Below are 13,272 nucleotides of genomic sequence, written 5' to 3' on the forward strand. Positions count from 1 at the left end.
TATCTATATCATAATTTTACCATAAAAGTTACATATCTTCTTTTTCTCCCAAAAGAAAATGTAGTGTATAGCATCTATCTGATTTTCAATCATTTGACATTTGCTAACACATTTCCCCCAATTCTTTCAGGCTTATCATTTCTACATTGACAGCTAATGAAGTGATATATTTAAAACAAAAGGAATTCCCACTATTAATTCTCCCCCTTTCTTTATAATTAATTAAGAATAAATTTTGTCAACATTTCCCTGAGCTTCATGTATGAAAGAAATCAGTTGAGAAAAATAGGACTCACACTTTCTTTTTACCATTAGGCTGCTATCACACATTTTAAAAGATTATTCTTTGTATTTGCATGTCAAACGCTCATAAAACAAGTAATTTAAATATCATGCAAAGAATATATAATTTCTTGACTTCTTCATTAAAGTGACTTTGAAAGGATTCTGTCACAAAGATGCTCTGATCATGAGAAGAAAGTAAGCATAATGCTCAGAATTCTGATGTGATCAGTCAAGTGAAAATAAAAAACTTTTTAAACATCTATTGCGCCCCCTAGTGGCAGAAAGGCAAAAATTGAGTACATATTTCAAATTTCTTTGCCAATTAATTACCCTTTACATATAAAACTTTCCTCAGGTGAGTCGTGTTCAATGCTGTGTGGTATGTAAGTCTGTAAAACAAACTAAAAGAAGTAAAAAGTATCAGCCATTGTTAAATTCCTAAACATTAAGTTACATGAATGACTCCTTGCTATTTTAAATTATTATTACATGTTTGGAATTAGTCCCTCTTCTTAGGTGTAGGGTAAAATGGAGAAGTCAATTCCATAGACATACACCATATGATATAAATCAACTCTCTGTAGAAATCATTCCAGACTTCTTTTCTCGATTGTTACCATCTGGTTGATATGTTTAAGAAGTGAACAAGTCTCAGACACATTTACCTTCAAATATTCACATTTCTAACAGCACCATCTTTTCCAGTCATGCCATGTATCCTGAAATACTTAATGCAAGAAGAAAACTTCACTCCAAAAGACATTTTGAGCAATTTTCTTTTGAGAACCCCGGAGAGGGAATGAGTGTCCTTGTAACTCATGAAATATGTGAAGATGCGGTCTTAAGAATGCGACTGGTGGACAGTGGTTATTTAAGATTGTCTCCGTTCCAGAAGTACAGTCTCATCTTTATCATTATCACAGGGGATGAAATCTGATGCAATGGCGAAAACCAGTGAAAAGGGGATTATAGACTGAATAGGATGGGGCAGCAAGAATGAACCTAAAGGAGTGGAGCGATGCAGACAGAAAATGAGGAAAATATCAGAAAACAGCAATCAGTGATACAACAATACGTATTTCTGCCTGCTAACACATAAATAAATTATAGTTGGGTTTTGTAAACATGAAATTGTCTTTCTAAGACACTCAACCATAAATCAGCATACATAATTCAGTCAACATTTCAGTTACTTAAAATAGACTTTTCAATTTGTTAGGAAATAGTACCCTATTGCTTAGAGATACTAGTCTCTTTTCTTAAAATTGATTCTCTCTCCTTTCTCTAAATTCTTTTGCTCAACCCAATGTTATAACTGATTTTCTGCTTATCTTCCACTTGCTTTCTTCTTCTAGCATGTATTGCCTAAGACCTTATCAGTCCTGAAACCACAAAACACTTGTTCAAAAGTATGCGTTATCAGAAAAGAATCCTGACTCTTTAAGAACTTCCAAATCTAAAGAATTACTGATTTTAGGCATTCATCCTGGAGATTTTGATTATATTAGAAATAACAGATCTCATGCTTCACGAAATCAAAATGACAACTTCTTTGAGTCAGAGAATAAGAGGAAATGGGGAAAGAATGGTACTGGAAGTCCTTTTCCAGTATGCTCTGTCTGGAATTGCTTTTGAATGACTCCTGTGTGTCAGAAATCTGGAGCAGCAGTGGCAATTAGGGAAGATGTCACTGTTACTGGAAGTTCAGAGTGGGGGAGAGGTGTCGGGGGGACAAAGAAGAAAGGGAGGAGGAAGTGGGGAGTGGAGGGGAGGGATGGAAATGAAGGGCACATCCTGAAGAGATAATCCCTGTACACTCATGACATCATCCCCTGCATATATATATATCTATAGATAGGGAATGGTCAAAGCATCTCTCATAGTTCAGTCACTTCCAAACTCAGCTGGAGGCAAGAGGAAGCACTAGAGAGCCCCCTTCAGCCTGTCTCTGACGTTTATGGACTGGGCTTGCTAGAAGGCTCAAGAAGATGATGGCAGGAATGAAAATCCAACTGGTGTGCATGATACTCCTGGCTTTCAGCTCCTGGAGTCTGTGCTCAGGTAAGCTCAGCTGCATTTCACAACTCCCTGAAGTGATTTCTTTTCCCATTTTTACGGTGTGTTGCCACTTAACGTTAATGTATCCAGGGAGAAGAGTTTCTCCCTTATTCTGAATTTCCTTTTTAGTGATTGAAGCTGGATATTTTCTTTCTCTGCTTTATGATTACAAGAACTGAAAGATATCTCTTTCCTTTTTAAATCTGCAAGGTAATAAAAGGGATTTCAATGAAACACTTCATGTTCCCCTTTGCGATGTAACCACTAGAAAAAAAAAAAACGTGAAACTTAAATCAAGCTGGTCACTCTCTAATGAGAAGTACAGGAGTGGTGCCTGTCAAAGTGCAAACCCATAATTAAAACTGATTGCATTTGAAATGTTTTATCTCTTCCTCATCCACTCTCTTAGGACATGGTGGCTTCTCCCTCTCAAAAATTATTTTCTTAATTGTGTGTATATTAAGATAACAAAGTGAAAATGGATGTTTAATGAATAAATGAATAAAGCATTATTTGTAGAAAATTATTTCTAGAAAAATACACAAAATACCAAGCTCTTTTAAGAATACATTTTATATAACTTTTCTGTGTGACAAATAGATGTATTATTAATTTGACTAATTTTTTGCATGTCATTTAAGTTGATACAGAATGTAACTGGAAAATTGTCATTCTTATATTGATAAAAATTATTTCCCTGTAGAGTATTTTGCATGTGATAATTAAGATGAAACCATACTTTGTCAAATATCTATCAATAGCTCACCTTGGAAATAAGATTTAAATTTAAAAGAGTAATATGAAATATTATAGTGATTGCAATATGCTCTAATTAATGTTGGAAAATAATTGAATGATCACGTCAAGGTGGGAAAAAAAAAGAGGGATAAATGCAGCAAAAAATATTTAGCCTGCTTTATACTGTTATATCATAAATATGACACTGAAATGTTTAATTCAAACTCCTGCTATGATTTATGAATTAACTCAGTATAGTGTTCTATAGCTTTATTTCTATTACCTTATAGGATTTTCTAAATTTTTTTTCTCTGTGAAATATTCATCATTGGAAACTGGAAAGAATATTCTAAAAGAAATCAGAAATCCATTTTCCACACTCTTGTACATGTATTGATGGACAAATCCACTTTTGCTTAAACAGTTTCCTTAATAGCCTGTGAAAAAATTACTAAGTACACGTGATTCTAAATCCTTGTTTACAGTAGAGAAACAAATCTTTCAAAGTGTGTTTTGTAAAATAGCATCTCAAATTAAACAAGTCTCAGTGTCTTTCTTATACTAAAATTATCAACAAGCAATTTCCTTTGTTTTTATCTTGAAAAAATGTCTTATACATACCTTTTCATTATGTTGTTTTTAAAATATCAATACGTATGTATTCTGTATATGTAAACTATTTCCAGTAAAATTATTCAGCATATTTGATGAAATCTTTATTATATCATATAATCAGGGTCTTTTTTTAATAATGAGATTCAGTGATTAAACAACTCCAAATCATCAATAGCTCTCCTGGCATAAAATCATGTGTTTATTTTCTTAAAAGTGCTTCTATTATTCTATTCTGTTAGCCTAAAGTAAAACTATAATTGTTTTTTTCCAAATGTTATTCTAAGGAGAATGAATACATAGCAAAGACAATAAACTTCTAAGACAAAGTTTTTTGAGACTAATCTTAAATCTCTAGGTTATAATATAATTACACGATATGTGATTATACAGTAAACATGTGGTTTTGATTTTACTCAGATTCAGAAGAGGAAATGAAAGCGTTAGAAGCAGATTTATTGACCAATATGCATACATCAAAGGTAACTTTTTCTTTTTTTTTAAACCAAGGACTGAAAAACATATGAACTCTCATTATAAACATGGTGTCCTACTCCTATAGTAATAACTTCCCATTGAGACTGAAAAGTTCATTGGGAGACATTTCCTTTATGGGGAAACTTTTTCTTAAGTTCAAAGGACTTAAGGATGTTGATGTGACAGGGAAAGAAGCTGTATTGATACTGTATAGTGTATCAATCACTATATTGCAAATTTAATTAAGTAGTCACATATTATTTATGTGGACATGCAAATGTATTTTTAAAACTCCTCTTTCCATTCCAGTCATATTGTGTATGATGAAAGGTATATTGGCCTCAAGATAAATACATAAATGAAAATTAAGTGATATTTTTGCCTTTCTTGTACTATTGGGGAGAGTGAAGTGGAGTTCCTAAATTAAGAATTAAAGTTCATGAAACCCATGAAAGAAATGTGGTAGAGAGTAAAGAGCAATAGACTGGCAAACAGAAGCCTTGAGATCTAATCCCACAGCTGTGACTTATGAACTATTTGATCTTAAGCAAGGGGGTTAGTTAACATTGCTTGCCTTTGTTTCCTTATTTTTAAATGTTGGGGTTGGAGTTTATGATCTCCTAGACATTTACATTAAATCCACATCTGGATTTAAATTCTCCTCATAACAGAAGTGTTATTGGTACCTGCTTATTGTTTTTATTGAATCAGGTGAAACTTGGTACTGGACCTTATTATTCCTCTCTTGGGGTCTTGAAACAAGGTTTTTAGATTCCAGCCTGTACCAAGGAATAAAACTGAATAAGAATATACCCAATTACCACGCTAACACACAATCTTGATTTACCCGGAGTGAGTTAATCAGTGTGTATCTAAATGTAGAGTTAGAGAACAGGGTTCCCAACCAAAAGATGTTTCTCAAAGAAAAACATATCTTGAGGTGAGGCAGACACCCGGTGCAATCACTGTTGTAATGCTGAGGACTCCAGAGGCACTGTGGTAAGAAAGTAAATGCTCAGGACTCCTCCTGCCACCTCAGGCTTCTCTTCCCTAATTGGATGAGCATGTTCCAGGTGCAACAACCCCTAGCATAGAAGTAGAATTATGTTCAATAGTGGGTGTGAAGGGGTAATAGCCATTTCTGTGTGTGTATGAGAATGTGGGTCACTGTTATCTCAGAGCTAACAAAGACGTTTTCTACCATGGTCCTTAAAAGGCATTTGGGGAAAATTTAAGCACCTATATATTTCCACAATTGCCCAGATCTACAAAAGGTGAACACATTGAAACCAAATTCTACCATAATTTGGTGGGTTTCCTATCAAGAGTGATCAAATTTCATTTAGTCATTAAAACTCAGTGAACAAATATATTTAACCTTAAGATAACGGATCCTTTGTTCAATACTCAATCAGAATAGCAATGGCTATAATCACTTCAACTCATAAATAGGAAGACAAGTGAAGTCAATAGTCTGTTTTGAAAAATGGAACAGATGAGTATGCCTTAGTGTCTTGGTAGAGATTTTACCTCTATGATTTCAAGTTTATGTAGACAAATAAAGGTCCTAAATAATCTCCAAAATGTGATAATGGTGTGGGGGTTGCCAGCTACTTTGCAAAAATGTGGGAGTAGAGGTTATGGTTCCTTCCCTGGCCAAGATGCTGCAAGGGAAAAACAATTTCAGTATATGAAGTGGTTTAGTTTTATTCTTAAGAGAAATACGTAGCAAAAGTATAGACAGAATAACATATACCACTTTCATTCAGTCATGGGCTATATCTCTAAAACAGATCATGGAAGAAAAATTGAATCCCATTGCCTCCTTTTTTACTTGAAATAGGTAAAATACAGACTATGATGAGGAAGTACCCAGAAGCATAATTATCCCAATTTTGCTGCTAGGATGGGAACATAAAGCTCATTTCTTATTTTTTACAAAACTACTATCACTTATTTCTCTGTGATTCAATTAGTTTTTGGTGTGTGTAGTGTTCTATGCAAATGAAAACTCTAAACTTTTGACCATTTTAACCAAAATACTGTATCTAAAATTTTGAAAGAATAGTATTTGATACTGGTATAACTGCATTATTAAAAGCTTCAGAAAACTTCAGCTTTCTTCTTTCCACTCTAAAGGTAATTCCAAATTTAAAGTAAAACTATTTAGACATTGAAATACTAATGTAGAAATACTCTTAAGCAACAGAAGGCTAAGAGAGATTCCAAAGCTTGAAGAGAAGGGGAAGATAAAGAAATTAGTTCTCACAATACAATTCTCTTTATTACCAGTGGCAGTGCTTTGGTATAGTTTTATTAAGAAAGAGAACTTTGAAGAAAAGAATATGTTTTCTTTAGGCTCTCAAAAAGCTGCTGGAATGATGTAATTTTCTATGATCAAATTCAATGCCTTGAATACAGTAAGAGTTTAATAAATATTTATGTACTAACAATAAGAATCTAGGATTTATTACTAGCCCTTACCTTTTGTATTCAGCTGTAAGAACTTCAGGGCTCCACCACAGGTGACTCCATTTTTACTTAGGTGAAATACTTGAATTCACCATGAATTCACCAATTCACCAATTCAAATGCTTGTAATACATTTGAGTTGAGTGTATTATAGATAGTGACCATTAGTAATATAGATTAGGTCCCATTTAATTAAGGAAACCAAAATTTGACCAGGATCTTATTCAGTATTAGGAGTTTAATAGAATAATGCTAAGTAAGAACCACAAATATTCTTGTTTTCCTCATTTTAAAAGCAAGAGAAGACAATATTCTAAATTTCTTATCTATAGGCTTAAGTCTATTATAAACATTTATGTAAAATAATTTAATAAATAAGAATGTTTATTGTTAAAGAAAATTATTCATGACACTTGTTAAAGATAGCAAGGAAGACTTTATTCAAGAAGAACTATGGTTTTGCAAAGATTAGGCTCAACTCCAAATACAACAAGGACAAATGTGGATTTACAGCCAAGGAAAAGTGTTGAGGTGGATCATTGTATGGAAAATTACTGAGGAAACACTAAATCTAGTAGGACTCTTGCTAGACAACTCAATAGAATCCTAGGATGATCAGGTATCAACGGTGGGGCATTTTTACTAACTTGACTCAGAAGGATTCTTGCTAAAACTGGACTAAGTAGACCAAGGACAGAGCCCAAGGTTGAGACCTCGTCAAGAAGAGGGCTCAGAGGATCCTAACTCAGGTTTCATCAAAGACAGAGTCTTTGTCATTTTCTTGAGTGAACTATTTAAACCTTATAAGAAATGTTCTTAAATATATGTCTATTTAGACATCCTATGGTCAAAAGTACCCTCTCTGCAGTGCTTCCAAAGTATGACAGGGGCTAAGGTGATATTAAATAGTATTATACTAGTGAGTTATGTAGTGACTGTTTTAACTGGCAGAATAGAACAAAGAACTTTAGAACAAAGAAGAGAACAAAATGCTTTACTCAGTTTCCTCATCCAAAAAAATAATCAGACAACACAAGTCCCAACAGATACTTTATGAATAAAGCATTATATGGTCAATTAGTTTGGGGAGCGTTGGTTATTATATTAGCACCGTTGAAAAGTTACAATGAATATTTGCAAGTAAAAAGCTCTGGGGATATCTAAATTCAAGAAGCCTTTAAATTTCCTTTAAACTCAAGTTTTCCAGTTCACTTGACAGTGGAACTCCTTTTTAAAAACAGTGAGTACAGAGCTAGTGTTCTAAGGAAAACACTCAATCAGATGATCTCTAAAGAGCTTTCCGAATGTAAAATTGTAGAATCCCATTAATTGGCAAGACATAGGTGTTGCTGCCACACAGTGGAGCATGCTGCCTCTAAGTTTCCCATAGCAGAAAAATTCAAGAACAGGCTGATAATCACATTCGAAGGGCATAGTTGAATGTATTTCCAAACTGGTTGAAAACATTATAGTGAATATTTTTGTACTCACAGATTTGCATGTCCCTAAGGTAAAATCTTAATCAAAGGGTATGCACATTTACAATTTTAATACATATTGCCAAAACACCTTTCAAGAAATTATACCAATATATACTCAGACCAACAAATATTTAGAAGAGAAAGTGTCTGTTTCTCCATATCCTCATAAGTACATCAAGTGTACTTATACTTTTTAGGGTCTTCTGATCTGATAGTAGCCAAGTTGAACATCATTCCACGTATTTCTGTTCCATATTTCTTCTTTGATAGCGATTCTGTGACTTGTCTGCTCCTATTATTTATCTGAGGTTTAACACTTTTTAAGTGTTTTGTTTTTTTTTTAAATTGGGGCATTTACCAGTTTCTTTTGGAAGAGCTCCACCTGTGTTAAGTATATTAACATTTTGTGGCAGCTTTTACAGTATGTCTTGCTTTTGATTTTAGTCCAGGCTGTTAATTTTTGAGAGATAATTTACACATTTCTGTATGTAAAATTATCTTTTCCTTTATGGATTCTGGTTTGGATATTTGCTTAACAATATTTTTCCAAATTTATAAAATAAATTCTATCTATTTACATATTTTTATTTTTACTCATATTTAACCCATCTGGATATTGTTAGACTATAATATGTCAATAAAAGTTATAACTAGATCTAAATCCAGATTTCCCCATAGCCAACTGTCCCAAGGACTTCAAATGCAAACTTTGCTATACGCTCTTCAATCATATTTACTTGGATCAAATTTTGGACATTATATTCTCTTTTGTTGAGTTTTAAATTTATGCTTGCTCTATTAATTCACTCTTACTATCTGGTAGAGTAAGTCCTTCCTCATTACCTTTTTATTTTTCTAAGTCTTCTTAGTTCTCACATATTCATACTTCCAAATTAACTTCATAATTGTTTTGCTACACTCCCTCCTCTAAACTTCCAGTCTCCCCATATTTTCCAAATTGGAACTTTGATTTGGAATTGCATTGCATTTGGAGAATAATTCAGAGAGAATTGACACCAATAAAATTGATACTAATATTTTTGAATCTTCTTATCACAGCTTTGTGGTCATTCAAAAAAATTTTTTTTATGTTCTTTAGAAAAAATGTATGCTTTTCTTCATCTGTGCCCTTTGAGATGCTTGTTAAGTTTTATAAGTTATTTCACACTTAGTTTCTCCAAAAATTGGCAAATGAGAAAGTTGTTAATTATGGTAATAATGGTTTCAGACAAGATCTTATTAGAAAAGGATATTTTAGAAAATATTATAATTTTCAAATAACTAAATTGATCAGCTGTGATGTTACCTGTGACAACTATTAATGTATGGAATAGATTCATGGTCTCACACTACTGTAATTATCCAAATCTATTAGTATCACCTTGGCCACTGTTCCATTAGACACTAAACTGAAGTGTAATAAGGAGAGAGTAGTATTTTTAATATTTTCACCTGTGATGTATACGTATATATTTATGTATTTCTACTTACTGTAATTTCTATTTTCTTTCTTGCTTTGCTCGTGTATGTGTGTGTTTATGTGTATTAACTTTATTGCATTTGGTAAATAGAGGATATGAAGTATTGACACTATTCAACTTTGTGATATGAAGTTACTAATTAATAACAGTGTTTTTATTTGGCTAGACTAACAATTAGATCTTAAAAGGTAATGGCTTAGCACAATAGAAATTTATTTCTAACTCTTACAACACAAATTTTAATTGCATTAACTATTTCTTTCTACATTTCAGATCAGTAAAGCAAGTGTTCCCTCTTGGAAAATGAGCCTGCTGAATGTTTGCAGTCTTATAAATAACCTGAATAGCCAAGCCGAGGAAACAGGAGAGTTTCCTGAGGAGGAGCTTATTACAAAAAGGAAATTTCCGACTACCTTAGATGGCTTTAGCTTGGAAGCAATGCTGACAATATACCAGCTCCGAAAAATCTGTCACAGCAGGGCCTTTCAACACTGGGAGGTAAACAAAAACAAAATATGAATATGATTGTGGTTATACTAGTTAACTCTCATTTGTACTGATTTTTTTAATCCTGATCATTATCATAACAGGAAGAATTACAAATATTAAGGAAGAATAAACCATGTGTTGAGGTTAACATTCCTTCAGATCTTCAAAGAGTCCTGCAAATACTTGGAGTTTAGTGAAATATCTTTTCTTTGGTCTTAAAAGGGGGATCTGTCTTAGGGCAGATTTGATACATATGCTTTTATTGTGGATGGCATGGTTAGGCAGTTTTTTGGTGGTGGCATGCCTAAGAAATTTAGGAAACTCAAAACGCTTTCTTAGAAACACATAAGTCATGTGTGTTTATTTATAAACAAACACAACACAAAAGGTTCCAGTTTTATTTGAATTTATTAGGCAAATAAAACCAGAATGATAAGGATATATACATATTTCTATTTTAATTGAATGTGTGGATTGTGGATTTCAATCATCCTCAGAAGCTAAACGAGGTCCACTATGGCTAGTACAGCCAAATTTAATTACCCAGAACTACCACAAAGGACTGGATGAATCAGTTCTATTAAATATTACACTGGTGACTCACCACCTTCGGTTTGGAAATTTTTGGAAGAGAAAAGAGAAATGAAAATGCTTTAAGAAAAAATAAGAAGAAAATTATAAAATTTTCCCGACAAGGGAAATATTTCTTTCAGATTAACCCCTAAGAGAAATTTGCTTCATGTTTCACATTCTGGGCTTATACCAACACTGGGGATCTGAGGGTCTGAGGATGCCTTTCCTGCTAATATAACAATCTCTATAACACGCTGTCACAGAGATACCCTGTGGAAAAGAGGAAATGAAATGCAGAACTTCTAGTGTTTATTCTAACTTGTAAACAAAATGATATTTTCCAGATTTAAAAAAAAGCTAGTTTTAATTTGTCTTGCTGGACTGTTTATCCCTTAATTCCAATTCCAGCTAAATGATTTTCTCTTTAAAATATTACATCAATAAAACTTGAAAAATACTAATTTTAACATAGGGAAATATCAATTATGTGCTGTTTATCCAGGAAAAAAAATAAACCTTCAATAAACTATAATACAGACAAATCAGTTGCACATAAGATTAAAACTTTTGCTATTTTAAATGTTGAGTGATTTAAAATAAAATGATAGTATTATTCAGAGTGTAGTACAATTACAGACTACGTGCACAGAGAAACAAAAGATTAAGAAACTAGATCGTCTGACAGTAGCTGTTTTTCCTTCTATGAAATTGAACAGCTGTGGTTGAAATAAAGTACTTGTGATACGATTCAATGCATACGGATTATGATTAAAAACTTACTCTCCTGTCAGTATTAGTTATAGTCACCCCAAAGTTTAGAAGACATTCACAGATATGAATACAGTTCTTACCTTAAGCATTGATTTTTTAAAAAATTTTGTGTAAATCATGTGCAAAACTCTGGAAAGAGTTTCTAAATATTTTATGCCAGTGGACCATTTGAATCAGAACAGTACTATCAGAAAAAGTATTTGGAACTAATTTTAGAATGCAGCATATTTGATGAGGTATTAGACAAGATTCTACATAGAGATTAACTCCCTTGAGTTTTTGAATGTGAACTTGCTTTTAATGCTTAACTATTAAGCAGCACAATCTAAAGATCTTTACCTTTTAAACAGAGCTTTCACATATGTTAATTTCTACAACAGCTGAGCAAGTAAGCAGAACGAGCATTCCTCTCTCTTTGACTGAGAAATAGATCTTTAGAATGGCTTTCAAGTCAAATCAGTAATTAACTTAATTGAATATAAAATTCTATTGATCTTCGAGGCCAAACCTGGTTTACTAGATTCAAAACTTTGTATTTGTTGTGATTTATGATATATTTCCATCTTTTGGTCTACCATAAATTAAAGAAAAATACTCAAAGTTATATTAAGTGTGTTCCTTCATTTGGAGGTATTAATATATGGCCTTGACAAATATAGAAAACAAATTTTAAAGGCTGGCCTGTTGAACTAAGAGCACTGAACAGAGAATCAGAAAAATCATGTTCTCATCCTGTCTCAGCCACTTGATAGCCACCTGTTCTTGGGCAAAACATTTAATTGTTTTGAACCTCATACATCTCATCCACATATATCTTACTGTCTGAATAGCAAATGAGATAAAATGTAGACAAATACTCTGAAATGGAAGACCTTTTGCATGTAGGTTTCATTCATGTTCGGTCTATCTTGCAGTTGATTCAGGAAGAGGTTCTTGATACTGGAAATGATAAAAATGAAAAGGAAGAAGTTATAAAGAGAAAAATTCCTTACATTCTGAAACGGCAGCTGTATGAGAATAAACCCAGAAGACCCTACATTCTCAAAAGAGGTTCTTACTACTACTGAGAGGATATTTTATTTACATGTGATTGTGACTTACCATCCTTTAATTAAATATCAAATTATATTTGTGTGGAAATATGACAGAACACAATTATTTTGTCTCTGCTACAATTGTGGTTTATTAGATGTGATTTTTCTGCATTAATATAAATTGGACTAAAGGTTTTCAAATAAATCTAGATCTTGAGCATGATGTGTTGTGTATAACTGGAGTAGATATTAATTAAGTCATATATAGAATGTTTTGTCATTTTGCAAAGCACTTAATGGGTTGTTGAAACAGTCAAAATGTTTGACATTCTAAACCAAATTATAAGAGATTAGAACAGAGTCTTATGGAAAAGTCTAGCTTACATGTCATTAACCCCAAACAAAATAATAGCACCTGTTTTATTATTTGACTGAATGTTTTATCGAATTAAAAGAAATATGTGCTCTTTTCCAAGACTTACTCATGAATCTCTCAGATATGGGGAAGGTAATAGTAGTAAAATAGGACCATCTTCAAAGAATGTTTAATGAATTATTGTTAATTCTGCTTATCTTAATGAATGATCCTCAACTGAATTTGTTTTTCTGTTAAATAAACTTAATAGCTAACAAAAAAAAACAAGCCATCAGAACCATGTTTCTTTGCAGATTTACTATCATTAGAAGTTACCCTTTATTGACATTTTTCCCTCACATCCAGTAAATGATAGCTTTATTTTTAACCTCACTGAGGAATTTATGTGACTAATATTTTTCCCACTTAGGAGACCATTTCTGAGG

At 32.7% G+C, this 13,272-nt stretch overlaps 1 protein-coding gene across 1 annotated transcript; it reads left to right on the plus strand.

Annotated features, from left to right (window-relative positions):
* Nucleotides 1–2,273: 2,273 nt before the first annotated feature.
* NTS (neurotensin) lies at nucleotides 2,274–13,053 on the plus strand (the record flags this gene model as incomplete). Its single annotated transcript, XM_082634954.1, has 4 exons — nucleotides 2,274–2,346; nucleotides 4,114–4,175; nucleotides 9,878–10,102; nucleotides 12,352–13,053. 4 exons carry the CDS (start codon nucleotides 2,274–2,276, stop codon nucleotides 12,502–12,504), a joined length of 513 nt encoding a protein of 170 aa, XP_082491080.1. The 3' UTR covers nucleotides 12,505–13,053.
* Nucleotides 13,054–13,272: the final 219 nt, after the last annotated feature.

The sequence above is a fragment of the Mesoplodon mirus genome (assembly GCF_964341445.2).
Source record: "Mesoplodon mirus genome assembly, chromosome: 11".
Taxonomy (NCBI): domain Eukaryota; kingdom Metazoa; phylum Chordata; class Mammalia; order Artiodactyla; family Ziphiidae; genus Mesoplodon; species Mesoplodon mirus.